Raw genomic sequence first — 27,595 nt, 5'->3', positions numbered from 1 at the left:
TCAACTTACGAGAGCCAAAGACACTATCAGTTTTTCTGGCGCCATCTAATTATATACTATGTTTCTATTTTCTTTTCCAGTTTTATTCATATTAATTTTGTCTGTAAAAAGAAATGAACAATTAAAACTAATATTATTTTAAAATTAATAAATATATATTTAAAACGTTTTGAAAAAAAAAAATTTACCGAGAAGATAAGCTTTATCAATTTGTAGAAATCTAGCTAGTTGATCACCACTGATGGATCATATGGCACGTCGACTGACTTCAGACAGTTGCGATCTATGGGATGGGAAAGGCAAGAGCGAGTTAAATTAAAGAATCTCGAGACTTCGAGCAATGTTTATCTTTCATTCTGACTTGTAACTATTAATATTTATTTTTCTTCATTTAAAGATATATAAGACAAAATGGCATCGATTGTTCGCGTTAGTATTGCGAGAGTCGGATATAATAACTTTACTAGACAGTTATGTAAGGTTAGTATTGATAAAGTGTCAACAGATTTTATTTTTGGAAACATTCCACAGAATAATTGAATGACGCCAATAATTTAATTAATCATCATATAATTGATATTCATCATAAAAGTAGATCTCTCTATAGGTGACATTGTAAAATCTTAAATAATGTAATATAAATATATGCATATTTTGTCAATTGTCAATAGTTTATATGGATTATGCAGGTAACAACCACCAGCAATGTAATGCAATTAGCATTCATCTCACATAAGTCAAAACGAGTCGATCGACGACGACTTCCACCATTCGACTACTTTAACAAACAATATAATGTCTGGGCTCAGCTTTTCGATCCAATGGTCGATCGATGCGACGAAAATAGTAAGGTAATCGTCGTTGAAGGTCCGATCGCCGCAGGAAAGTCGAAGCTGGCCGCGAGATTAGCGGAGGAATTCGAAATGGTTTATTTACCACCACCGACCTTCGACGAATATTATATAAATGAATATGGATATGATGTGCGTACGCTAGATGACAGACTGTCTCTATCAACGCAATCATGTGATGTGCAAAAATTCCTGACGAATCCTGAACATCCCAATGTGCCCATGTTTCAATTTCATTATTTTCAACTCAAGTTTGATCAATATATTACTGCCTTGTTACACTTGCTATCAACTGGTCAAGGAGTAGTGCTCAGTCGCTCTTTCTACAGTGATTATATATTTGCAAAAGCAATGACAAATGTCGGTTATATGCGTCCAGAGGCATTGAATTTTTACATTGATACTGTAAGAATCGCAAAATTAATGATGCTGAGGCCTCATTTAATTGTTTATTTGGATGTACCTGTTGATGTAGTCAAGGTAGTTTTATTTTATGGATAGTATATCAGACTTTTAACTCTCTCTCATAGATCAATCTACATTTAAAATATTTTATGTTAATTTCTATGTTTAAAATTTACAGGAAAAAATAAAAAAGCGTGGTATACCATATGAAATAAATTCAAAGGTACTTACACCAGAGTATCTTCAAGATATCGAAGATATATATAAGCAGGATTATCTGAGAGATGCTGTAGCACATTCTCATGTACTAATCTATGACTGGACAAATGAAGAAGATATTTCTACTATTATTGAGGACATCGAGTCATTGAATTTTGATTACGATAAAAAAGCTGAGAAAATGTCAGATTGGACATTTGAAACTGTTCAGGAGCTTCGAACTAAAAGACAAACTTATACAAACAGATTTTACTTGCACGCCGATTATATGAGAAACGAATTTACAGTACCAGAGTTGCTCTATACACCAGAGCAAGATGAAGAAATATCTACAATGCTGCAAACAGTGTGTATATACAATACAAGAGATTTATTTACAATAGAAATTCATCAATTATGCAAGTCATAAATTATCATTTAATCATAATATAATAAATCATATATACAATATCTCATAAGATGATAGATTGATAAATAAAAATATGTGTTTAGTTTGTATTATAAACATTAAATTATATAAAAAACAATTAAAATTTAATCTTCCCCGTTTAGATTCGTCATATATAATTATTATTTTTGTTACAGGTACCTGGAGATAAATATGATAGAGGATACAACACTTCTTTGGGAGACAAAAATATTCTATGGAAATTTCGTCCAGATCCTATTATTAGGGCTTTAAGAAAAACTCCGCGCGACTTAGAAGTAGCAAGAGAAGAAATTAAGAAACTTAAGGCTGCTTCAATGCAGTGAGAGAATGCAGTGAGATGGTATACCTAGAAAAAGTAGAACTTGTAAACAGTGATTAAGGTAAAAATAAATTTAATTATAATCAATAAATTGGGGACACTTTAATGGCTCTTTTTATCCTTGATTTTTATCAAATTACCTCCATCTATTTCATTATTACAGTTTTGTAGCAATAGTAATTATTAATTTCTTGACAGTGCTTTTAAAATTAAATCTATTCCTATAACTTTTTTTTGATATAGTTAAAAAATCTACTTCAAATATGTCAAAAAATGTGCTAAAGATTGATAGCAGTGAAATACTATATTATATTTATGAGCAGTATACTTTAATAATAACAGTAATAATAATCTCAATAATACATGCATTTAGCTAAATCTATTTCACATTGTTGTTTTATGTATAAATTATCTTCTCTTTTTTTTATGAATACATCATATATATAATATATTAACATTTAAAAATATATTAATTTATATATTTACTGGCTCATGAAACTCTTCAACATACATAGTATAAAGATTAGATATCACTTAACTATTTTATACATATAACATTATTTTTTCTTGTTTTCTCAAGACACATTTCTCAAAGTTTTACTACATCGGTTCAAATGACAAGTAATTGTTTTATGGTTTATTAATTAATGATGAAACATGTGTAATAAATGTTAATATATATAATATTCATTTTGAGACAATTCATATTAAAAGAATAAGAATTGGTATATACATACACCAGTGTTAAATAATGTCGTTAAATGTATGTACAATATTTTGCACATTAAAATGTAAAATGGATGACCTCTCAATACATATATGTAAGTAAAATTGCACAGTTTCAAGAAATATAAAATTACATAAAATTATTTCCGGTAAATTATAGAAAAATTCTTTTTTTATCAAATACAAAAATTTTTTTGATTTTATATATATATATATATATATATATATATATATATATATATATATATATATATACATATATTTAAATTGATGATATTTAATAAACTGGAACTTAATTGATCGAATATCATTTGTTCAGTTCTATCGATCCACGAGATTTTTATAATAAAATTTCCTCACGCAATTGCGCTTTTTTTACACGTAAAAAGGGCACATTAACATTCGGAATGTTACGTTTAAGGCGACCTTTGACACTGTAGAAATTCCATTACAATCATTTTCCCTCGCACAAAATTCATCTCGGAAGTAATTTTACATAATGATAATTGTGTTTAGGACCGTTTCTTGCAAGTAGACAAATTCTACGGGAATATATAACATCCATATAAAAAATCCATTTAATTGGGAGGAAACCGGCAGTGGTTTGCTTTTTGTCTGTTATTGAATTAGAAATTCAACAAATTACATTCCATCGAAAAAATTAAATCGATTATTCTCCATTATATCTCTCCATTTGCTAGCTAAACCTTTCCTTCCTCCCTCATATCATCTTTTCCAAGAATCATATAAATATCATTTATGTTTCTATATCGCGAAGATTATAAACATTTATCGAAAAAGCGGTGAAATTCACTGAAAATAAAGATACATACGTCCTAAGGAGCTAAACTACAGCAGGAATTGGTTTTCCGTGCAGTCTTGTAAAACGCTTTCGACTGAATACTGAGTCCCTCTGACTTGGAGACTAGATCATCTAATTTTTCCCCTCTCTGCAGTACTGCCTCTAAGGTATTGTGCTGATAAAAATTATAAAAGTTATAATTTTGAATATTTGTACGCGATATACACTGAGGTTTTATAAATATTTTTTAATAATTTGTTTAATAATTTTCTTAATAAGTTTTTTAAAAATAAATTCTTTAAAAATTAAAAAAAAAATATGAACAAAATTGTTTCTCACCAAGATAATTTTCGTCTCGTCCAGGTCATTTTGCATTTTTGTAAGCGCATCTGCCTCGACTGGATTCTGATATTTAGCTAAATATGTATTGATCTGTGGGAAATCAGCAGTGGCCTCCTTGAGTGCAGGCCATGTCGAGGGCAAATTCTTCACTGCAAACTCATCCATCACCTTTGTGATTAAAGTATGCGCCACTCTCCTGGGATATTCGTGATCCGAGATGAGTACTGCAGCAAGATTATCGGCGCGCACGTACACATGGCACATGTATTCTGTGTAATGTTATAATGTGCTTTGTAATAATATTTTACCCTTTCTCTCTCTCTTGCGAAGATATAAAATATTTATTCTTATTACACAATTACCTCCTTCTTTGACACTCTGTCTAGCACATGTTTGTGTTCTTTCTACAATGGTTTTACTGACAAAACACATAAATTCTTTAATACTGTTTCTCTGAAAAAATGAAAATGATTCTACATCATAAGCAGCTTTCAATGTTGTTGCTGATGTAAGGCTTTTATATAGAACAGTCAATGCATACAACTTCACCATCTTAACCTGCAAAATAATATAAATATAATATTAAGATACATTTGCCAATCAAAATCTATGGATCTTGTTTAAATTTTTTAGATATAAATGTTTGTTTTCCACATATTATAAATTGTTTGATAATTAATTAATTATCAAACATTAATCAGAATAATTAACTTTGTAGAATAAGAAACTTTTCATATAATATACTAAGATTATATTATTTATCTAAATTTATAAATTTCTTAATGTTATCAACTCAATGTTAGCAACTCAAAATAAGTTGATAAAAGCATAACAAGTTGCTTATAAATCTTATAAATTACGCAATTTACAATGATTTATTATTTAATTATCAAATTTGACACAAATTGCAAAATTCATAAATTTTAAAAAATCAATATTTATTTACTTGAAAATGAAAAATTTCCATAAATATTGATTCTTATTTATAAAAACATTAAGAAATTTATTTATATTTATTTTTTAGGATAAATTTATATGAAAAAAATCTGTCGAGTACGGGAAATGTCAAACACATACCTCTGTGTGTCTTTTCTATATTTATATTGTCGTATCGTTATAACTTGCGCAAGATTTTTTCGATGATCACAGTGAATCCTAGCCAATCCTGCCGTGTAGTTTGACTATCAAGCAGGCTTACTTGCCGTGATAATTCATTCAAAAATCATCTTTTTTTCAGAATAATACAGTCACCTCAATCCTGTGAAATACGAAAGCCACCATATTGCTCATGATGCATATCATGCAGTGACACTCAATCGCGCTCGCCACATATATGTCATATTGGGTTTTTTTGCATTTTTTTATCAGTAGATTCAAACTGCGATCGATATATATGGAATTCCTCTATTCAATAGAATGTAATTTCTAAGAAAATTTATGACGCTTTAGAAAACGAATTTTTCTGTTAATTATTTTAAAATTTATTAATAATGAATTTATATTGGCCATAATGATTGGTCAATCGTTGCTGGTTACCCTAGGCACAGGTCGATATAATTGGCTATGATCAAACGGGACGCTCCCGTACTTTTACATCTATCCGAAGTCTACAAATATACACCAATCACGAACGAGCATTCAATGAGCAATTATATTGAGTGCACTTATCTTAAATACGCACGGTTTATGGTTGATAGTTTACGGGAGCTATGAAGTTTGTTGTGTTTTTTTCATTCTCTGTCATTTGCAGCCGTCATTGATTGTTGTTGAACGAATTTATTTCGCTATTGCTTCCGGCCGATATTGTACATACAAAAAGTATTCGCGCTATCACGCGAATATTCACGCATCGGTCCGCATTGTTTACATGAAGATACAACATTATAACCATCATGACGACCGCATTGTATTTGGAGCACTATCTCGACAGTGAGTTTTAACGATTGCCATTTTGCAAATTCTTTTATTTCATTCTATTTTCTCTTATTCCTCTATATCTAAGAGAGCAAGAAAGAAGGATAATAAACTTATGTCATTTTTATTTAATTTTTGCTATCTTCCTTATTTTTCTTTATAGTCTTTACATTTCAACATCTGTCTTTTATTTAACCTTAACTATCAAATTGTAAACAAACATTTATCGTTTCTTGTTTAGACAAATTTTAAGCTAACAGCTTGATATCACTATTATTTAAATAAAAATAAACTAAAATAAAATTTAAAATGTACGTTGTAGGTCTCGAGCATTTACCAATCGAATTACAAAGAAATTTTACACTGATGAGAGACTTGGATGCGAGGGCGCAAGGTCTGATGAAAGACATCGACAAATTGGCGGATGATTACTTGAGAAATGCAAAGAAAGAATCATCGGAGAAGAGGAAAGAACAGCTCGCCCATATTCAAAGTCTTTTTAATAAAGCAAAGGAATATGGCGATGATAAGGTTCAACTAGCTATTCAAACCTATGAATTGGTTGATAAGCACATTAGACGCCTAGACTCGGATCTAGCGAGATTCGAGGCAGAGATACAGGACAAGACATTGAACAATAGTAGAGCACAAGAGGAGAACAATGCCAGCAAGAAAGGTAGAAAGAAACTCAAGGAAAAAGAGAAAAGGAAAAAGGGTAATGTTGTAAGCAGCGAGGATGAAGCCAAAAGTGCAAGAAAGAAGCAGAAAAAAGGCATGTTTATATCAAGTTTGCAACTGCAATTCATTATAAAATTTTGTTATTTTTTCAAATTAACTTTATAATTCTATTATGAATAAATATATATATTTATGTTAGGTGGTTCTGTAGCTTCAGCATCATCCACTGGTGCTGCGGGTAGTGGTACCCAAGTGGATTCGACGGCACTTGGACATCCAGCTGATGTTCTGGATATGCCCGTCGATCCTAATGAACCGACTTACTGTCTTTGTCATCAAGTATCATATGGAGAAATGATTGGTTGCGATAATCCAGATGTAAGTTTTGCAATCTTAATAATTATTTTGTTTTTTATATTGTTTTAAATTTACTGTTTCATAGAAAAAATTGAATTGCATGCATGATTTATTTACTATCATTAATTGATTTTATTTAAAATAATTTTCAAATTCTTTTAAAATAAAATTTGATAATTAATCTTTCTTAAACAAAACTTTATCCATTGTCACTGTTTATTGATGTTTTCAAACATACACATTCTCTTAAAAATTTTCTATTTTTATCTATTTTACAATGAAAAATTATAAATACTACAAGAGATTGAGATAATTAACCATTTATTTTTTCACTTTTCAGTGTCCCATAGAATGGTTCCACTTTGCCTGTGTAGGTTTAACTACAAAACCTAAAGGAAAATGGTATTGTCCTAAATGTACGCAAGATCGCAAAAAGAAATGAAACCTAGGAATATTTAAATCTGCTCATTGCTACATTTTTAAAGAGAAGACTACATATTGTACATTATTTCTAAAACTAGAATACTTAACTTTTTTGCATTCAAAGTCAAATAATTTTTTTACAAAAAAAAGTATAAAACAAATTTATGAAAGAAATGTAAAAATAATAAGTAAAGTAATAGGTATGTTTAATGCATTTCCATTCCACATTGAAAAAATTGGTTGATGTTCTTATCGTTTTTTATGTGGCCGTTTCTTGAATATATCTGTGATTTGTTCGCAGTGTGATCATCTAGTATTGATCTAATATATAGTTTTAATTATAGTATTAAATTATTAACGTTATTACTGTTTTTGTATATTATAAATGTAAATTGCAGTATATTATATAAATATATATATTATATATACATGAAGTAAGCTTCTGTTGAAGACGAAAAATGTATTATAAACAAAATGCACTATATATGATTAAAAAAAATATATTTGATTCATCGAAGCTTATCTCGTCTATGTCTATCTATCCATTGCTAAGTATTTACAAAATGTATTTACAAGCGTTTTTTGCTTAATAGCATGCTATGATACAATAATGCTCGAGTCAACTTCAAATTCATAATTCTCATTTTAATCCTTTAAAAGAAAAATCGCGACTGCAATCTGCAACTGTCTCTCCGTATTCAATAATATTGTTTAGAATACAATTTGAGAAAAGTATATGATTATTTTATGGCATTTAATATTTATCTATAACTATTCTAACAAACATATAAGATAGAATATAAATAAAATGTTCTTGTATGACATATCATAAATATATGAAATAAAGAGTATATTTTTTTTTGAGCAAAGTCTCAAAAAATCAGACTAGAATATTGCAGAAATCTTTTTTCTTTTACATTAAGGGATACCGGATTGTCTATTGCAGCATTGACTTGGTGGCGCAGTCCAATTGTACTGATAACTCATGCGATTCCTCACTTCTTTGGAACATAGAGCTCCGGAGGCCTGATAATACTCGTGCATACTCCTCATATTTTGAATAGTTTGCTTGTGCGTGATTATGTATTGATTGGAGCAACCGCGCGATCTATATTCGGTATCGAAGCGTACATCGTGCTTTCTTTCAATATTCGCCAATGGTGCCAGCCAAAGACCTACAGAGATGTCTTCAGAATTTTGCAGCCTAGAATAAATAGCGCAATATATAATTTATTGAATTTAAAAAGGAAAATTTATTCAAACGTTTTGATCTCTCGCCAGTTTGAATCATCTTCAGCAAAATATGTAAAAATACAGTTTCTATAGTCAATCTGTCTTAAAATTCGCAGGTGAAGACTAGTATTTTTATATATTTTGCTGAAGATTTAAGCTGGCCTTTTATATTGTATTTAAGTTAAAAGGTAAATACCTAGATTCATCAATTTTCTATATTATATATAACAAGCTGAATATTAAATGTACAAAACATATATTTTACTTATAATCATACTCACTTTAGGATATCTGCATTACTGGCGATAAACTTGACGAGATTGTAGGACAAGACATATCCGCCACCCAAGGCATAAGGAAGATAATAATCGCATAAGATCCAATCTGCCTCTTTCCAGGGACCGCTTCTCTTCACCTGCGCTCGTCCATTAAAGAAGCCCCAATAGAGCTCTTTTCTAGTACCTTTGTTCTGCCACCTATCCAGCTCCTTCAAGATCTTATGCACCAAGATATAAGAATCATCATCGCATTTTAACAAAAAATCAAAGTTGTAACGCTCATAGATGCCTTTAAGAGCGTAAAGAACTTTCTTTGTCAATATGCCATAAGAATCTTGCAATCGAGGCAGTAGCAACAGATCGTCGAACTTCTCCTTCTCCGACTGCAAGGTGTTCCTTTGCTCCGGCAGGATGTCCTGGGTGCCGACGACGAAGAAATGTCTCATCATGGCATCGTGGCCACGATCGGCCAACCAGGTCTTCCTGATGGTGTCCCGGCGCTCGAGGTTGTCCGGACTGCTGAGAATCAGAATAATGAGCCTGTACTTGGGCTTACTGTCCAGAATCATCTGTTCATCCGGCGAGCATTCTCGAGCTGGATAACGCGCGCACAGGAAGACTAATATGACCACGATCGGCACGAAAAATATCATCACGTTCGTCCGGGCGAAAAACCTTCTGCGGGTCATCGATTGGAACTTGGACATAGGATTTAGCCGTAAATGTGTCATGAGCCCAAGTCAATGATAAAGCGTGCGATTCTGAAATTTTCCAGGATTGAAAAATACACTGAAGAATGCAATATCACACTCGCAAATTCCTATTTGTGAATTTTGCCATACCTTGATTAGAATGCGCTCGCGCGACGTAGCATGCCTATATAACCCTTGATTTATAACATGAATTAAGTCCGGAAGAGATAGAGATAGGCCTGCTCATTTTATTCGCATTTTGTACAATTTGTCTCCTCTTATCTTCCAAGGCAACACACATTCATTTCGTTTTAAAAGAAATGTACAAAAAGTATACTATCAAAGTAAAGTAATTGTTCGTTTTCAACTTTTCGTTTACATTAAAATAATTTTTAGGCTCGAATTATCGTCACGCGGATGTAAATATGCAGGCAAATTTGTACACATTCTTGCTAATGATCAGCTGTATACAGTAATCAGCTGATCGAACAATCATTGATGCCGTTTAAATAGGGTTAAGTTAGACTTAGGTTGGGTTAGAATCGACATATGATACATGACGTCACGGTAACGCGTAATCTATAGCAATTATTTAAAGTTTTAAAGAATGTAGCACCGAAATATACATATACACATTATAAAATATATCTCAATATATTAAATTTTAAGATCATATTCTTAGGGAAGATTAATTTTATTTCGATTTTTCTTAAATTAAAAAGACGGGCATTTTTTTATTTTATAAGAAAAGCGCAAGGAAATTTTATATAACTATTTATAAAAGTTCTGATATGATAATTAGACGTGACGTTTTTTTACGAAATGTATTTAATTGACAGAAAAAAAATGAAGACTTTAAATCTATAGAATTTCATCGAGATATTAAGCATTTAAAGAATTGCTCTCCTTTGTAAAGAGTAACATTTTATTGCTAGAAATTGAATAAATGATTAAAGTAAAAACGAGTTTGCTCAGGGAGTATAAAATAAATTCAATTTTGCTGACTCTCTCGGAAATTTTTATCGGCGTTAAGTACCATTACCCATTTTCATTTGTGCTGCAGTTCATATAACACTTACATAATCATAGTAACTTGCGATGAAATAAAGTACAATGTTTCTAATTGCCAGAACGACATTTTGATATTCATACAAATAAATTATCGTTTTTTTGATACACATATTTAATCGCTAAGTATAACACATTTTATTTGGCACTGCTTTAATCGTGTTGCAAGCAAAAAGTCCCGATTGTAACTTGAATCGTCTCATGACAGTTCAGTAGCGTTCAAGATAAAAACACAGTATTTCAATATAATCAATGCGTTTTTCAGATAAGGCACATAGTGACGATACAAGCTATGTATGTCGAACCGATTAAAATTCTCTGCCGGCGAAACGTAGTGCATGAGAATTCTAAGTGCTACAGGATATAGTGCCATATGTGTATTGATACAACTATTTATAAAAATCTACTTAAATTAGCATATGATTATTATCATTTATAGTTTAATAGTAATTATGCTTACTTCTTGCGTATTAAGCATAAAAAGTATCTCCTCTATATAAGTTAAACCACACAGTTGATTTGATATATATAATTCGGAGTATATATATGTATATAACCATCACATTGTATATCAACAGATTTGTGTATTATTACTATACAACTAATTTTGCTCAGCAAATCTTGTGTCGCGGAATTAGCACGTGTATATATGTATCGCAATATGGCAAAGGAAATGAGGAATTACATACAAATTTTCAAAAACATTTGGTTAATGCTGACAGAATAGCAGAAATTCACAAAAATAATACACATATACATTATATGCAAAATATTGAATTAAGAAATGCATCCTTTACCATATTATCGTATAATGTAATCCACTTTATAAAAATTGATAAATACAGAATCACACTGGTTGGTTTTGTATAGTTTATATTTATCTCAAGTTCAGTTTTGGAAAATCTTTTTTATTTATAGTCATTTCTTATTACTTTCATTTTAATATATATTTAATAAAATTCAAGTGTAATATTCTTCTTTTATATATCAAAAAATTTTAATTAAAAAAATATTTTTGAAAACATTAAGAAAGTATTCGCACACATGTTTTTGACAATCTTTCTGTCATAAAACTCAACCTTTACAATTTGTAAATATAAGAAACGACAAGACATCGCAAATATATATCTTTACGATTTCCAGTAAATACAAGAATGTAGAAATAATGAACACTATCCGACATAGCACGCATATCCAAAAGACGTTCATAAGATATCCCGAAGACATCTTTGAGCGATGGACATCTTCAGGATGTCCTCTGAAGATCTTTTGAACATAAATGTGGGATATTTGTAAAACCATAAAGAGAGAGACTATAAATTGTGTTAAACTGCTGTTGTATGTGATTCTGATTTTATCAATTTTTCCAATACATTTTATGAAGAAATTAATTGAATATTTTCTCAAGACGTACGAGTAAAAACTTTTCGATCATTTCTCTATCTCGCTACGTCTAAAAACTGTGAAAATATTAATTTGCTATCGTAAGTCTATTTAATTAAGTACAAAAAAGTTTTATTTTATTCCAACATTTTCTATATCTGCTTTTTCCTAACATATAACATAAGATGTACACGGATAATCTGTACATGATACATGAACATGATTCTATATTCAGCATATTGAATTTTTTTATGTAACTAAAGCTTTTTGCTATTCAAGAGAAACAGCTTACATTTAGGGCAAATAAATTAGATTATCAAGCATTTTCTCTTGATTCTCTAAGTTCGTTTATATGAAATATTGCATTTCACAATATGCAATATCTCTTTATTCCATTTGATACATTAATCATAAAGAAGAAAAAGGAAAACTCAACAAATGATTGAATGCTAATATTTACATAGACTGATGTAATACGAATGATACAATTCGGTTATGTAAAACTACAGCCATTATTGATTAGAGTAAGTGTATACTTTTAAGCCAGTATGTGAATGATATTATTTTTAACTGCCCCATTCATGATTGCCTCCGCATATGAACACTGACGATGTTATCAGACACGCTTGAGCATAGTTTGTTACTACTATTGTAACAAATATGTATTTCGATTACCTATTCTGCAATCAACATTTTAATTGTTAAAATCGTTTGAAATAAACGAAAGTGTCAAAAGCTAAACTTGCAAATATTCAATGAAACAAACTTACATGTGTTCTGTATGTGTGCTCCAAATATTTGTTTATCGTCTATGATATAATTTATTTCGAAAAATAATATCTAGCCGATCGTTAGCTTTTGATTCTCTCTGGATCTAACAAATGGCGAATATGCATCAATTAAGAACATTATCCTGAGAGTTCAGAAATGGAATCATTCGGTAATCGAAATTATTCAATCGGTGAGAGAGATCTGAGCAAATCCTATTAACGCCTTGTCATCTGGTATTTCATTCACCGCATAGCCAGAATTCTGTAACAGCAAGAAAAGACAAAATTATATGTCTATATGTATATATAATCAAATTATTTTGCAAATTTATTATTCTAGCCTTTATTTAGAAGAACCAAAAAAGACATATAAATTTTTCCAGATTTTTTGAACATTTTTACGTTGAGAAATGCGTCGGACAAAAATAATTCCTCTGTACACTTTGAAACCAAAAATGATAATACAGGATAATAAGGGTTAAATATATATTAAAATATATATTTGTATATGTGTGTATGTATTGGTAAAGTAAATTGTAACATCAAGGCTGACAAAAGCTTACCAAGGAAAATGTCACTGTCCGTAATTGTCCTCCACTTTCTATCAATTTTTTCAGATTCGCTGCTATCACCACAACATCCTTACCGTCGACTAGACCCGCAGCGACGAGTTCTGCTGCGATTCCTTGCGCTGAATCTACTCCAACAGTGAATTCGAACCTAATGTCATTAAGCTCTCGTCTTTCATTTCTGCAAGAGATTACATGTAATATTACTTTAATTATTTATCACTTCAATAAAAACAATGTTTTATAACGGTACAAATAAAAGGTAAAAAATAGGAAGTGGAATGAATAAAAAGCATATTCGAATCTTTTTTGGAATTGAAATAACTCGAGAATATAAGTGTAAGTACTTATTATATATAGTATTATATAGGGTTGAAGAGAATGCGTGTGATTTTCGTTTGAATCTATAGGAAATCCACGTACCGTAATCTGAGCACCAAATTTATAGGAACATTTTGCTCGGTAGCTGGTATTGCAAGTTGACTCGGTGCTACTTTGATTTGACCATAGTATTCATCGGACTCGCCGACATCTTCATCACTACTAGCCTTTTCGAGCGTGTTGACCGGCAACGTCTCTTTAGCGCCTTCATCACCACTTGATCCACCACTATCTTCTTCCTCTGACGACCAGACCCATTCTCCAGTTACCGTTCGATGCAAACGACCTGATGTACCGGGTTGTCTTTTTGATGCCTGTAAAAAATAGTTTTCCTCCATATATTATAACAAAAAAAGCCATAAAATTATTAACGTCTATTTGTAAGTTAAAGAAAAAGATTATACATTTGTCTTTAGTTATCTTATGTTACTTACTTTAACTTATAAAATTTAGATAAAAAATATTAAAAGATCTCAATAAAATATCTCATATACAAAGAGAGAAAGAGAGCATCTTTTTTCTGGTATATTTCACACACCTTTTGTACACGCGTTTCTAAACTAGGTCCAATTGCTACCAATGTTTGTTGTAGATATTTCTTATCTTTGGCTTTCTTGAAAAAGGGGTGTTTCAGCAACTCAGTGGCTGTTGGTCTAAAATATTAAAAATCATTACTTAACAGTTAAAATATTTTATACACACAAAATATCCATCTATTTTTATTAATTTTTATATTTAAAGATATCTATAATAAATGTAATCATATATATAACAAAACATCAAAAACTATCTTTGAATGTATCTTGCATATTACTCATTTACTTCAAACTCACTTACTTTAATTAATCTATTTTGTCAAACATCAGCTTGAGAACTAAAAACGAAGAGAAAGTAATCCAACTTGCCTCTTGGTAGGATCTTTTTGTAAACAATCGATAATCATTTTTCGGAATGTTTTCCCATATGCCTTATACTGATCCTTGTCATCCGCGGCAGTATCTAGAGTGGGTGGATCATTCTGCAGCGTCAGCATCAAGACTTTCATCGGAGGATATTTGTGATATGGTGCCGTGCCGCTGGCCATCTCGATCGCCGTGATGCCAAGTGACCATATATCAGCCTTAAAATCATAGCCATGGTCCTGCAACAGGTATGCATATCATAATTGATTTTTTGGCAGTAGAAGGTACACAACAAAAGGATTGTCAATATCTTGTGAAATCATGCTTGCCAAAGTCGCATGCTTGTCAGAATTTTCGTTCCAAGTGTAATTTATAACCATTTTATATATAAGATGGCCTGCCACATTATTGTAAAATGTCTTATAAATTTTTTAGTTATTAATTTTTAGTTTGACGTCGGGTTTTTTTACAGCAATTCTTAATCTGTATTTTGTAATCATTGCTTGAAGTTGTTTGAAAATGTTTGCAGTATTGATAATTATATCTTATATATCCAATTTAATAAAAATTTAATTGAATAATGTATGTAGACGCATGCTTTTTTGGTATAAAATATGATACAAAAATATAGAAACTGATGCTGTAATGAAGTGAAAGAAATCAATTTAAGTTAGATGAGCAAAATAATATAATGGCGTGAATATATATAATTGATTATTAGCAGAAAAATAATTTTGTGAGAATTCACACATAGTGAATCCATCTTTAATGCAGTTTTCTATGTGACTACTTGCATAGCATGCCTAATGCAACTTGCATCATGCTCAATAAATGATATGACTGATAATTCAAATTGATTCTGAATTTAATAAAGCGCATTTCCTCAGGTTGCGCCAAAACCGACACAAATAATTGTCATACAAATTTCATGTGTCGTTTCAATGATAACAAAAGCTGTATTTTAAATTGCTCGGTCGACAATGTACACATTTCCGATAAAGTGTTTCATTTAATAAATGCATGTGTACATTTAACAAATGCATACACAAATGTAGACACAGAGAACACGCAGGCTAAGAAGTCTGTAGTGTTACTTTCCTCTCTCACCTGCTCCATGACCTCAGGCGCCATCCAACATGGTGTACCGACGAAGGTGTGCCGGACCTTCTGCCGACTCAGGTCGCGTCCGGTTGCAAGCCACGCGCTGACACCAAAATCGGCGATCTGCACCGTGCCATCCTCGCCTAGTAGGATATTACCGGCTTTTATGTCCCTAATATTATTCTGCCATTAAAATTTGTTTATATACATAGATAATATAATAGTGTCACTTTAATGCAATTTTTTTTGTTACAGTTAATAAAATTTCTAATAAACAAATAAGAGAATAAATTAAGGAAAGACTTTATTTAAATAAAGATATAATGAGTCTCTAAAAAGAAAGGAAGATATTTCAAAATACCTATGAATCTGTCCATTGCTGTGGAAATATTCAAGCCCTTTGAGTACTTCCCGAAGTACAGTAGCTATAGTGGCTTCATCGAATACTCCATGCTTGCAATTAGTGGTCCTAGTCTTATGCTTGATAATATCCAGCAAGGATCCGCCTTCTAGTAATCTTAAAACCAGCCAGAGTTCTTCTTTTACCACGAATGATGTATAATAAGTTACGACGTTTTCGTGGTTGCAAGAAGACATCGCCTGTATCTCTTTCTACAATTTTTCCCCGAGTAAAGAATATCAATTATTAATCTTTTTAAATCATAAAATTTATCGATAAAAACGATTATTTAAATTTCTTTTGAAACTTAATTTTTGCAATATTACAATAATATAAATTTGTTAAAATAGATATAGTTATATTACATTTAATATAAAACTTTGAATGATAAGATCATTAATCCAGTGAATCATACCACATATATTATAGTCTTATCCAGAAGTGTGTCATATTGATCTGTCATCTGCCATTGAAATCCCCAATATCAAGATATAATAAAACTCACCAGCAGTTCGTCCATGTTTGTATTCCATTTTTCCAAATTTATTCTCTTGATCGCACATTTCTCTTGTCGCGGAATACAAAATGCTGCATGCACCACGGCGGTCGCTCCAACCCCTAGAATTTAACGAAAGAAATTATCACATTTTATATCCTACTATTTATTAAATTTATTTATTACAAATTTTTTTTAAATATTAGGAAATATTAGGCTTAAATTTTTACAGAGTCGGTATTTTTTATACATCATACATGCGTTATTCAAAATTTTGGAAATATATATTCGACTTTATTCTACATTAATTATGCATTTTACAGACAACCCCCTCAACCCTCCTTTTCCCTCTCGTGTCAATGTGTACGGCACTGGAAAGCGTGCACTGTCCCGTCAGGATTAACTAGGTTAGGATAGGACGTACACTTCTCCCGTGCAGCAGCACCGGTAGCTGCGTGACAGCGCGAGTGCAAGAAGGACGCGTAAAGAGGGAGGGAGAGGGAACGAGCGCGGGGATCGACGAACCGTCGTCCTGTCTTTGGAGCAACCGTGAGGCCGACGATACAGAGAGAAAAAGAGACATTGGTACGTAAATTCCGTACGAATGCCACATGGTTTACATCGTCCTCGTGATCGTCATCCTTATCGTCACGATCCGCGCTGCTCCTCCGTCGAGAAATAGCGGGCTGCCAGCCGTTGGAGGGTCGACGTCGCGTCGCCGGTTCGCGAGCGCGCCCTGAAGAAGGCGCGCGCGATTTTCGCGCCCGGTCGTCGCGCGATCGAACGAGTCTCCGTTCCGGGGGGAATACTCACCGATAACCTCCTTGAGCTCGTAATCGTCCTTGGTATTCGGCCAGCCCTGCACGACCGTGGAGGAGCTCGCGGACGCCATTTTGCTGGCCAGTACCGGACCGAGGCGCGCCTGCTTGCTGGCTGCTCGGGTGCCCCGCGACAACGTCAGAGGAGCGCCGACGACGACCCACGAACCGTTGTCACGTGGTGGAACAGCTGACACGGGGGTGGGGACGGTAGTGACGGTAGGGGTGGCCGCGCGATCGTTGGCCGCGGGCGCAGATGCGCCCTGGCTGTTTCGCGAGATGGATGTTGTTGTCGCTGCCGTTGGAAGTGCCGGTGAAGATGCTGGCACCTTCGGCGGCGGCGTAGACGAGCGGAACGACTTTTGGCGAAACACGCCGGGCGAGCACGACGGCAATATGTCCGGCGAGATTTTCCTGAAAGACAAATTAACTTGGCATGCGATCAGCTGTTTTATTTGCGTTAATCTTAAAAGCGCGCGCAAATTTCACCTGTATTATATTAAGCTACTTGCGTGCAAAAGAAATGTAAGGTATATCGTACATATGAAAGAGTAGTTTTTCATTTATTTTCGATAATAAGAGGAAAGGAAAAAACAATAAAATCGCTCGAGTCGAGGCCAAAATTACGTAGACCAGTTGCTTGTCGAGTCTTCTATTGAGACGTAGCCCCGTCAAAATGAACACGCGTCAATAACTAGCCCACGTCTCGAGTTTCGATTCATTGAAACGATTGACGTTTCTCAGAGAAACAAAGCTATCATGAGCAACGATCAACTTGCATGCACAACAAATTAATCGTAGGGCCATCCGTCACATTTTCTCGCTACGATCGTCCCGCGAAACGATGCTTCTAATTAAGAAGCAGTGTGAATGTCAATCAGCCGCGCTGATTGCTTTAATTGACTGCAAAAATAAAGCAATTTTCGCTGACCATAAATATATATCCACAATGAAATGTTACACTTTAAATTGACAGACTTTCTTCGTTAAGAATTTTGATTTCTGACGCGAAGATTATTTATACGCTGTGATAAACTTTAAAAAATTAAAATTTTTTTATATTTTGTCATAATTGTTTTTTTTTTAATAACCGACATAAAGATAATCTCTCGTATCGGTTCGCAAAAGCACAGATTTTACGATTTCCAATTATGGCTATTTTTTCTTGAAACATGTTAATATATCTTTGTGTATTTATAGTCATTATCTCCACTTGGCAGATCGTGGAATAAATTGTTCATATCGATACAACGAATTCGCTTGATCCAATACTCGACGCAATCCAATACTAACGATTGTCATACATATCGCGATTAGAAAATTCAATTAAACCGTATTCACCACGGATACTATCGTGAATTTTTATTTGCAGGGGAGATTTCGCGATGATGACCTTTGTCTCGAGGGAGAAGAGGTATAAGGTGCTTTTCCTCGTGAGATATATATATAAAATCGACCGCGCACGCTACGTATGTCGCCAATTCACCGATTGCACCCCATGTGCAACATCCCGACCCTTTAAAGCCATCTTCGAGATTGTGAATCTGCTGGATCCGCGACCATGTTTAGAAAGATGAATATTCTTATAGTAAGTATCACAAGCGTAATAATGATCATATAATTTATAATTTTAGACGATACATTTTTTCGCACAAAAGCTTATACGAAAATTCGACTTGAATCTCGTGCAATCTGACGATACAATATTTGCATCTGCATTGTTAGAATTGAATCGTTTGAGAATGTCTCTGAATTTAATCTCTTAATCTCTCTCAGATTTTTTTTACAAGCATATCTACGCAGTGTTGCTCAACAACGCAATAAGCCTTTACTCACTTCAATGAAGTAATGCCAAGTACAGCTTTAGGCCGCTCGGAAGTAACAAAAATCACGAAACGAAATACTTGTAACAATTAATTACTTAATTATCTGCTGTGTCAATGATCGAGATAAGGATCTATACTTGGTTTTATAACACTGTCCGTGTACGATTTGATCTTTCTAAGTGGGTCGCGCGCGAGCCGATCACATGCCGCGATTTTTGACGTAACGCACGTCAATCAGTCACACTCGGTCACTCACCTACTTCTGCCGACCAAAGTCGTCAGAAATCTACTGTCTTGAAACTTCAGCTGCTCCTCCTCCGTCGATATGGGCGCCGCGGCGCCCAGGGTGCCCGATTTTCGCTGTCCCATGCTGCGTACGAGCCTGCAAACGGACATACACGTTCGTTAGACGGGTTGCCTATCGAAGGCAGAGGCTACTATATATTTTTCCATACAGTATAAAAAAATTTAATATAAGGGCGATCTGTAGGTGTGTATCGCAATAATAATATAGCAAATAAAATAAATATATTGTTTAGAGAATTTCTTGTAAGATTTTATTGATCGCTTATAGCCTTTTCTGTTTATCGATTCTTTAATTGACAAGTTGTAAATTAAAAGTTTTGCGTATTATATACATATCTCGCGAGTGCAAATATATTCTTCTATATTATTCATTTTATTTTATTCTGAATTAATTATAATCTTATTTTATTCTTATAACTTGACAAAATTTTTATTATAGAGATATTGTGTGTTGCATTTGCGATATGTATTGATATTTCGAGCCACGTATATTAATTTTTCAGATCTTATTCTTGTTCAGTAGAGTATCGGAATGATTTTAAGGAGCCCTTATTTTTAACCCATGAGAGATGAAAGATTATTCGAGCTAAAGGCCCTGGCTTCGAGCGTGTGGAATATTTCTAAATTGTCGGTCGGTCGATTGTCACCTAAATATCTAGATGAGATAATTGGGCCTGGATTGGTCTTACCGGTTATTTTTAGCCACCGTGAAGGGGGTAGACCCTATCCCGTTGGCTAAAAATAATCTGATGGAGAACGGACTGATGTAAGCTTCCATCACAATGGTCCTGTTTCCTTTTGACGATTCTTTATCCTGCTTTCTTTGTTGGTTGATGTGTAGGAACAACCATAACTCGTGAGAACAAATTCAAATTAAAAATGCAGGAATTTCAGACGCAAGTATCTTTCTGCGTGTGGTTTTTTAATTTATTTGATTTGATATTGAATCAGTTGCGAATTCGCGAAAATATAACATACAATGTAAATATTTCTCATGTAACAATTTTGTAGCAATTTTAAAAGTATGATAGTTTTATATATATACAAAACGTATGTATGTGTTTTTTAATTTTTGAATTTGTGTCATTTCGATCCAATTTTGACGTAACGTGACATCACCCACCGATTGTACTCCAACAACAAGAATCTTTCCTCTTAGCTTCAGACACCTGATTAACAAGTCTATAACAGTCTTACTCTAAAATAATGGTCTAATAATTTCTTCAAACACACGAGTAGTTCACTCGAAAATATGACGTTTTATTTCGGTAGAGATCTTTATTTTAGCATATGGTTATTATACTTTTTTTCAAGGCATTTATTTTTGTTTTATTTAAAAAGTTTCATATAAGTAATATTATAGTATTATTTATAAATGAAGATTCTTCATTCTTAAATAAATATCATTTTTAACAATTTTTTATCTTTTATTATTTAATTTATTTTAATTGTGTTGTTTTTTAATATTATATTTTATTATTTAATATATCTAGTAAAAATAATTGCTCTCTTCTCTTTGCAAAATATGTAAAGATTCTAAATTTTTTCAAACAATTTTAAGAAAGGAAAACAGATAATTATCTCATATTCTTATAACGGAGGTCCTCTAATATTTGGGTTAAAAGTTTAATTTGTCGTCGGGCTAGAACAACGATTTTAATTCAATTCTGACCGACGGGCGTGTGCCACCGCGTCATCTGCTACCTACATTCAGTTTACACAATATTTCAAATTTTCATTGTTCCGTCATTTCCTCCGCCTTATATAGTTGTACGATAGAACGAACATTCTATTCATTTAAATATTTTATTCATTTTTGCATTTAGATCTCGATCTAGGATTATTTTCTTCAACGCAGGTCTTTAGCAGCAATCATTAGCTTCATATAATTATACGATAGAACAAACTTTCTATCCATTTATTAATTTTATTCTTTAGCAATCATTAGCCTTGTTATAAAATATACTTCACTTTAATTGTTTTAAATACATCAATTTTAACGTGTACTTTCCTTCCTAGAAAAATTCAAGATTTTTTAAAATTTTATGTGATTACGTTATATTTTTTCTTTGGCAAATTTTTATTTTTTATTTTATAGAGGAAAGTTTGTTCTTCTTTTAAATTTTTTCCATCTTTCACAAAGTATACAATTTTTCTAGATTCCAAACACTCTAATGAAAAATCCTGGCTTATCTTGAGATAAAAAAAATCCACGGCCAACACAATCGAAAAATCGATTACTCTCAAATATTTGCTCGATAATAACAGTTTTTTGAGTTATTTTTAGTATATTCTATACGACCTTTCATGTAGACATAAATTTATTGAATTGACTTTACATCGATCTTAGTCACTGCATACACAATTGAACAAACAAATGTGCCTACCCATATTATGACTATTGTAGTATTGTTACGTTTTAATTTATTGGTCACAATATAAATTATCATGGCCTTGATGACAATTCTTAGATATGTAGGAAAAAGTTATAAAAATTGTAAGAAATTATTAGATTTTGTTTAGATACTTGGGTAATTTTTTAATTTAAAATTCGCATTTATTTTGACGCATTTTAAAAGAAATAAAATCTCTATGTATGCTTTCTCACTTCTATGTCAAATAATCATAATCTCGTTTGACATATTGTAGGCTTTAATTGTAGCAATAATTAAAGCCAATCAGTCACGTGTTCGAACTTTCGTAAATTGATTAAATAATAAATGATCGTACATTTCTTTAAAAGGAATTTATTCTTCAAATATGAGTCTTTAATTTAAATATCTTCGACTTCATTGAACATCAGAGTAGTAATTCTGTTATGTGTGCAAGTGCGTAATACGAGATTTATTCTGTTCAAGTGCACATTTCTGTGCAAACGTGACACTGATTTATCTCTGCTAAATTAATAATGAGAGAGAAAAAACTGACCTAAGAAAAGATTTAGTTAACATTTGATAGAAAATTATATCGCATATTTATGCGACATTTATTAATTAGTATACTTATAATACATTTTCAGTGATTCATCCCATATATATTTATTGCTATAAAAAAAACATTTAATATTCGTAAAATTGACGATGTACTTGCTTTATTTTTATCAGAAAAAAATGTTAGTAAACGAAATCAATGAGACATTCTATTACATATATAATTATTAAAATTTTCGAGATTTTGAGAGTTTTGTTCTTGTTTGAATCCACTTAATAACGTTCCTCATCAATGAAACTTTATTCAGTTAACAAACCGAGGGTCAATTGCTTATTAACTCAGAGAGTCGTGGTGGCTATTAAACGATTTCATTGTCATTGGAATTGTTTGCAAAAAATAAAGATTGCATTTATCCGAAAATAGATACATCTTCGATTGCTCAAGCTTCCATTGATCTCGAAGTCGTTTCGAACGAATTTCTTTTACAATTTCAGCAAAAGTAATCGCGAATCAGAAAAAATGATGAAATGTTTTATTCTTTTGTAGTATATTTTAGAAAACAAAAGTATTTTATGTTCTCCGCCCCCGCGTTACATTGCAATTCCAGTATTTTATGTTCTCCGCCCCCGCGTTACATTGCGTTACATTATAATTGACTAATTATACTATTTTTTTTTTAATTGTAACAATATGACAATCATATTTACGTCAATTTATTAAATCAAATATAGTTGATGAATCTAAACAACTTTAAGAGTTATTTCATGCCATATTATTGCATTCGATATGTCATCAGATGTTATTGTACAATATATAAATTACAAAAAGTTATCATCACATATGCATTACAGAATTATTGGTAACAAAAAGTGTATGAATATTATTGCATAAGCTGTGGATTATCTCTTTTATATATTTCACAGAAACACTCGGAACTAATCTGCGATAAATTTTATCAGGTTTAAATGATGACGTTTAAATATTCAAGTTAAATATGACAGGTGTAGGATATATATATAGATTAATTAAATAAATTATTAGAATTAATTTTACATTAAATCTTATAATTTAAAATACAAGACGCGCACTTTTGAAAATTTTATTATATTTTATTTATGTTTATTTATTATTTCTTGATCTGCATTTACAAGAATTTAAAAAAAAAATATATATATATACATATATTTTTTTTTATTTCAGAGAAGCTAAAAGTACGTTTATATCTCTGATTTTTATATCACATTGACATTGAAAGCGATCGTCATATTAGGCAAATAAAGCTTGGAATCGGACGGGGCCGCATTTAACGTGGCTATTTGATTCTCATGTCACGTTGACATTGAATGCCATCTTGATAGGCAAATAAAACTTAGAAGCGGATTGCCGCGTTTACTCTGAGAATATGAATCTTCGTTCCTTATTCATTCATTTTTTTGAAGCTAATCAAAAATAGTCCTCGTAAATTTTTTTTTTAGCAAAATATATCATTATATGATTTATTTCGTTATTTGTATATAAAATTATTCGTGAAGTAATGTATGAACAGATAGTTTATAATGTTAAATGTACGCTCACCTGACACGCCATACTAAAAGAATGAAGTTTACATTTTTGAACAATTAAAACAAAATCAAACGGTCATGTTAATAGCTTCTAATTTTTTTTACAGATTTTTGAAATCTCTCGATACGCTCGTATAACGTTGTCTAATTTTCAAGATCGGTTTTACCTGGCGGACGTTGACTTCACAGAGCCGTTCGCATAAAGATCGGCTGCCATAGCATTGGGAGTCAGCCCAATGGCATCTCAATCGTGGGTACTCTGCAGGATGCGCTGGGATCTCTCCTCTTTTCACGTCTTTCTTCTTTCGTCGAAAATCGACGACCACGTATTCAACAAAATCTTCAGAATTGTCCGTTCCACTGGTCGTCAATTGTAACCGAGCTCATTTCACCGTAGATAAAACACTGATCATTTAAACACATTGGTCGGCCCGACATTATCTCTATGTCACAATACACGATCTGTCATCAGTTCTTATACTATCTTTCAATTAAGGTAAAGTGAAAATTCCGGAGACACATGCGATGACGTTGACGTGATTTCGAAAAGACAGAGCGAAGAAACACGAACGCAATTTCGAAGAAACTATTGTCGACTATGTATTCCTCGGAGGAGACGTAGGATCCTCCTGTGCCCGCCGTCGTGACCGAACTATGTATGTCAGACGGGGGCACTGTCAATTGGATAACTACTTACCCCACATTGGCACAGTTGATGCATGTATGTAATGCAGCGTACATCACTGATGCTGAAAGACAGCAGCATATAGTGACCACGTTCTCCCCCACCTTTTCGATCATTTTATCTTTTTCTTCGTCTTTTTTTTATGAATATCTGTGTCCCTTTCAAGATATACAGTGCACATTATGTTATCTTTTTTTCACTACCTAACTTTGTTTTAATGTTTTCTTTCGTTCGTCACGAAAAATTTTCAAAAAGCGCTATTATATGTAAATATTTTGAAGTCTCTTGATAATTCTTATTAATAATGAAAACTTGACAGTTTTTAATTGTTTCGGTTGAATTGTTCTTTCGCATGTAGGAGGAATGAGAAAAGCTTTGGATTTAAACTTAATTTGAAGGTCCTGCAATTCTCTTCATTGTCTTCTTGTTTTCAAGGAAGTTGATTATTGATCTATCATCACTTATGATGGCGTTTATTGGCTCTGTTGCTTGGAATCGAAGAAAAACGCTACGCAACTGGAAGAACGCATTATCTCGTGCGTATGTTCTGTCGTCACTTCGATGGTATCGTGAATTAACTTGATGACGCGGGGAAGAATAATTTGTATCATGCGACACACACACAGCTCAATCATGCCGACCTTGCGAACCAACTAATACCGATCTTTGCGAGAAAGCCGCTCCTATTGATAAATTCGATCGTTCTTATTAATGGCACTTATTACGTGCTGCAAAATAACTTGTTTCTTCATTCTTATGCCATGTGTTATCTTAAATATACTATTTAAATCTATGATCGTATCTGCGTTAAATTTCATAGAATTTGATATAAAATTCGCATAATACAAAATTTTAAATTCTCTTAAAAAAATTTAAATTAAATAAAAATTTAAATTAAATAAAAATTTAAATTAAATAAAAATTTAAATTAAATAAAAATTTAAATTAAATAAAATTCTAATTTATGTCCTTAAAGTTTTTCTTAAGAAATGTCTTTAAGAAATTATTTTTTGCGACATATTAGAAGATAAAATTTAGGATAATGGCTCTTCAAGAGAAATTGAAACCAGGAAATAAAGAGATTGCCGTATATCGTGTTTCACCCATGAAACAATTTCGCCAGTTTGCAAGACTCTATAAACGAGTGATTCATCCCAGCTCCCATTCTCATTTGCGGAGTGGACCCTCCGCGCGCGCGATTTACGCATCATCGAGTTTGATGGGTCGCTAAAGGCTACTGACTGAGACCTCCATCGAAGGTTTAGGTTTTATGACGCAATATACGCGATACTTGAGAGTGAATCGGCAATTTTGTATCATTGATCAAAAGAATAATCAAATGTAATGTGCTATTTCTTTTCATAATATCAGAATATATTATTTGTATAATATTTATATAAAAGAAAAAATATAGTAAAAAAATTTGATTTTGGAGTTTCTTCTATCTTGTTTCTTGTTTTTATCTATTTCTGAAGAATCTACATACTTTTTATAGATTGCCGAATTGTTTATTCTTAACCACGTGTCCTACGTGCTGAGTAGACGATTTAATCTTACTCAGCTGATTAAGGAGAGCTTGGATCCTGAACTCTACTACCAGAACACTCTACGTGACGTATCGTTAAGAGATGTGTCTTATCTGCCAGAGGAGTATTACAACGCGGAAAATGGGGTGAACAAACCGCAGCAGCTAGAAAGAGACAACAGAAATTTGATTAGCGTTAGTAAATTATTTCTTAATCTTAAATTAGTCATTTCTCATTAAGAAAAACATTAAGAAAGTTAGATATTTTAAAAGAAAGTTTATAAATTAAATTGCAAAGAAAATTAGTCATTCTTTTTAACTCGTCTATTTTCTACATGTTCATTTCTAATTTAAGCTTCTTTGTTTATATGTTGTATCACACATGTTACAAGATAATTGTCTATATTAGTCTCCTCTTTTCTTTATAGGAATACCGTAATCTTTGCGAAACAATAACGAGAAGAGTGGAAATTGCCGACCCCGATTATGAATATCAACCTCCGCATTATCACGAAGTCTACTGTAAGAGTTATTCATTGTTAGATAACAATGAACGAATGATTACAAGGCCTTCACAGGTAAACTTGGATGCGTAGTGATGTAAATAGAACACATAAACTCAAGGCAGCGCAAGTTTAACGAGTAAAAAATATGACTTGAAATAAAAGTAAAAAGAATGAATAAATATATCATAAAATAATTTTAAAACTCTAAAACATTTAAAATTTGACAAAGACTTTGTTCTCTACTCAACTTGAATTTTATATTTTATAATCTTATAATCTAAAAGATCTAATTTTTTTTTATTTTTCAGAAATGTGTTTATCCGATATTTCATTGCATACAGAGAAGTCGGATCCTATCTCTAGTCAGACGTCGTTGGGAAGACGAATGTTGGGAACCTTACACCAAGGAAATCGCTAGCGGTTGCGACTGTATGTGGCCAGTCACTAGCCTCGGCGAGATAAGCGATCATTACTGATTCAGTAGAAAATTCGTATATTAGCAAACTTAAATTTTCGCTGTAGAGTACAAAGATATAGCGAAGATTCGTCGTTCGTGTACTTTCGCAGCAAGTAAAATCTTTCTCAAAAATATTTATTTATTGTATTATAAAAGCAAATATGTGAATGAAATATAACAAATATCGCATTCAACATTACATTTTACCATGATCGATCCTTTTTTCTCTTATGATTCGCT

At 32.3% G+C, this 27,595-nt stretch overlaps 6 protein-coding genes across 13 annotated transcripts; 3 read left to right on the top strand and 3 right to left on the bottom strand.

The window, feature by feature from the left end:
* Window positions 1–13: 13 nt before the first annotated feature.
* On the bottom strand, window positions 14–5,396 carry Ykt6 (YKT6 v-SNARE homolog). 4 transcript variants are annotated; one of them, XR_014439629.1, is made up of 6 exons: window positions 5,172–5,396; window positions 4,457–4,652; window positions 4,092–4,363; window positions 3,784–3,927; window positions 189–283; window positions 14–101 (listed from the first exon to the last, which is right to left on the bottom strand). XR_014439629.1 is itself a non-coding variant. In XM_083103907.1 (5 exons), exons 2-4 carry the CDS (start codon window positions 4,644–4,646, stop codon window positions 3,787–3,789), a joined length of 603 nt encoding a protein of 200 aa, XP_082960033.1. In that variant the 5' UTR covers window positions 4,647–4,652; window positions 5,172–5,396; the 3' UTR covers window positions 1,831–3,680; window positions 3,784–3,786. The 4 variants fall into 4 exon arrangements, 3 of the variants coding, with proteins under 3 accessions (XP_082960033.1, XP_082960035.1, XP_082960034.1); XM_083103907.1 differs by lacking the exons at window positions 14–101; window positions 189–283 and adding an exon at window positions 1,831–3,680; XM_083103909.1 differs by lacking the exons at window positions 14–101; window positions 189–283 and adding an exon at window positions 1,831–3,565.
* On the top strand, window positions 211–2,330 carry Nd-42 (NADH dehydrogenase (ubiquinone) subunit ND-42). Of its 2 annotated transcripts, XM_083103899.1 has the most exons (5): window positions 211–299; window positions 398–480; window positions 690–1,331; window positions 1,435–1,821; window positions 2,061–2,330. In XM_083103899.1, exons 2-5 carry the CDS (start codon window positions 412–414, stop codon window positions 2,226–2,228), a joined length of 1,266 nt encoding a protein of 421 aa, XP_082960025.1. In that variant the 5' UTR covers window positions 211–299; window positions 398–411; the 3' UTR covers window positions 2,229–2,330. The 2 variants fall into 2 exon arrangements, with proteins under 2 accessions (XP_082960025.1, XP_082960024.1); XM_083103898.1 differs by having other exon boundaries at window positions 260–480.
* A 383-nt stretch (window positions 5,397–5,779) lies between the features above and the next one.
* On the top strand, window positions 5,780–7,983 carry Ing5 (inhibitor of growth protein 5). The gene is made up of 4 exons (XM_083103905.1): window positions 5,780–6,023; window positions 6,331–6,780; window positions 6,886–7,064; window positions 7,384–7,983. Exons 1-4 carry the CDS (start codon window positions 5,987–5,989, stop codon window positions 7,483–7,485), a joined length of 768 nt encoding a protein of 255 aa, XP_082960031.1. The 5' UTR covers window positions 5,780–5,986; the 3' UTR covers window positions 7,486–7,983.
* Beta3galtii (beta-1,3-galactosyltransferase 6) lies at window positions 7,252–10,278 on the bottom strand. The gene is made up of 3 exons (XM_083103900.1): window positions 9,820–10,278; window positions 8,981–9,738; window positions 7,252–8,670 (listed from the first exon to the last, which is right to left on the bottom strand). The coding sequence occupies exons 2-3, from the start codon at window positions 9,706–9,708 to the stop codon at window positions 8,385–8,387; spliced, it is 1,014 nt and encodes a 337-aa protein (XP_082960026.1). The 5' UTR covers window positions 9,709–9,738; window positions 9,820–10,278; the 3' UTR covers window positions 7,252–8,384.
* Window positions 10,279–10,571: 293 nt separating this feature from the next.
* LOC145974104 (serine/threonine-protein kinase OSR1) lies at window positions 10,572–27,592 on the bottom strand. Of its 4 annotated transcripts, XR_014439628.1 has the most exons (12): window positions 24,350–24,836; window positions 19,640–19,765; window positions 17,553–17,971; window positions 16,749–16,861; window positions 16,205–16,455; window positions 15,843–16,015; window positions 14,746–14,983; window positions 14,379–14,493; window positions 13,883–14,154; window positions 13,454–13,640; window positions 12,891–13,152; window positions 10,572–12,800 (listed from the first exon to the last, which is right to left on the bottom strand). XR_014439628.1 is itself a non-coding variant. In XM_083103895.1 (11 exons), coding segments are annotated over exons 1-11 (1,974 nt in total). In that variant the 5' UTR covers window positions 27,558–27,592; the 3' UTR covers window positions 10,572–13,074. The 4 variants fall into 4 exon arrangements, 3 of the variants coding, with proteins under 3 accessions (XP_082960021.1, XP_082960019.1, XP_082960020.1); XM_083103895.1 differs by lacking the exon at window positions 24,350–24,836 and adding an exon at window positions 27,556–27,592 and having other exon boundaries at window positions 10,572–13,152; XM_083103893.1 differs by having other exon boundaries at window positions 10,572–13,152.
* LOC145974114 (uncharacterized) lies at window positions 17,211–27,554 on the top strand. Its single transcript, XM_083103910.1, has 5 exons — window positions 17,211–17,324; window positions 18,930–19,145; window positions 26,363–26,587; window positions 26,821–26,970; window positions 27,207–27,554. The coding sequence occupies exons 2-5, from the start codon at window positions 19,119–19,121 to the stop codon at window positions 27,372–27,374; spliced, it is 570 nt and encodes a 189-aa protein (XP_082960036.1). The 5' UTR covers window positions 17,211–17,324; window positions 18,930–19,118; the 3' UTR covers window positions 27,375–27,554.
* Window positions 27,593–27,595: the final 3 nt, after the last annotated feature.

This window comes from Camponotus vicinus, unplaced genomic scaffold (genome assembly GCF_025532165.1).
Source record: "Camponotus vicinus isolate PSW18456_S1 unplaced genomic scaffold, iyCamVici1.0 SCAF_7, whole genome shotgun sequence".
Lineage (NCBI taxonomy): Eukaryota > Metazoa > Arthropoda > Insecta > Hymenoptera > Formicidae > Camponotus > Camponotus vicinus.
Note: the sequence above shows the minus strand (reverse complement) of the source record. Positions and strands in the feature narration are given on the sequence as shown.

Excerpts from the sequence above, each read along its gene's own strand:
- Nd-42 (XM_083103899.1), top strand. The coding sequence starts at position 412 with ATGGCATCGATTGTTCGCGTTAGTATTGCGAGAGTCGGATATAATAAC. Across the intron at positions 481-689 it reads TTACTAGACAGTTATGTAAG|GTAACAACCACCAGCAATGT; the intron begins GTTAGTATTGAT and ends TGGATTATGCAG. Across the intron at positions 1,822-2,060 it reads TATCTACAATGCTGCAAACA|GTACCTGGAGATAAATATGA; the intron begins GTGTGTATATAC and ends TTTTTGTTACAG.
- Ykt6 (XM_083103907.1), bottom strand. The coding sequence starts at position 4,646 with ATGGTGAAGTTGTATGCATTGACTGTTCTATATAAAAGCCTTACATCA. Across the intron at positions 4,364-4,456 it reads ACAGAGTGTCAAAGAAGGAG|AATACATGTGCCATGTGTAC; the intron begins GTAATTGTGTAA and ends AACATTACACAG. Across the intron at positions 3,928-4,091 it reads ACGAGACGAAAATTATCTTG|CACAATACCTTAGAGGCAGT; the intron begins GTGAGAAACAAT and ends AATTTTTATCAG.
- Ing5 (XM_083103905.1), top strand. The coding sequence starts at position 5,987 with ATGACGACCGCATTGTATTTGGAGCACTATCTCGACA. Across the intron at positions 6,024-6,330 it reads TTTGGAGCACTATCTCGACA|GTCTCGAGCATTTACCAATC; the intron begins GTGAGTTTTAAC and ends TGTACGTTGTAG. Across the intron at positions 6,781-6,885 it reads AAGAAAGAAGCAGAAAAAAG|GTGGTTCTGTAGCTTCAGCA; the intron begins GCATGTTTATAT and ends TATTTATGTTAG.
- Beta3galtii (XM_083103900.1), bottom strand. The coding sequence starts at position 9,708 with ATGACACATTTACGGCTAAATCCTATGTCCAAGTTCCAATCGATGACC. Across the intron at positions 8,671-8,980 it reads AGTAATGCAGATATCCTAAA|GCTGCAAAATTCTGAAGACA; the intron begins GTGAGTATGATT and ends TATTTATTCTAG.
- LOC145974114 (XM_083103910.1), top strand. The coding sequence starts at position 19,119 with ATGTTTAGAAAGATGAATATTCTTATA. Across the intron at positions 26,588-26,820 it reads ACAACAGAAATTTGATTAGC|GAATACCGTAATCTTTGCGA; the intron begins GTTAGTAAATTA and ends TTTTCTTTATAG. Across the intron at positions 26,971-27,206 it reads TGATTACAAGGCCTTCACAG|AAATGTGTTTATCCGATATT; the intron begins GTAAACTTGGAT and ends TTTATTTTTCAG.
- LOC145974104 (XM_083103893.1), bottom strand. The coding sequence starts at position 24,399 with ATGGCAGCCGATCTTTATGCGAACGGCTCTGTGAAGTCAACGTCCGCC. Across the intron at positions 16,862-17,552 it reads CGAGCTCAAGGAGGTTATCG|GGGTTGGAGCGACCGCCGTG; the intron begins GTGAGTATTCCC and ends GTTAAATTCTAG. Across the intron at positions 16,456-16,748 it reads CAAACATGGACGAACTGCTG|AAAGAGATACAGGCGATGTC; the intron begins GTGAGTTTTATT and ends GAAAAATTGTAG.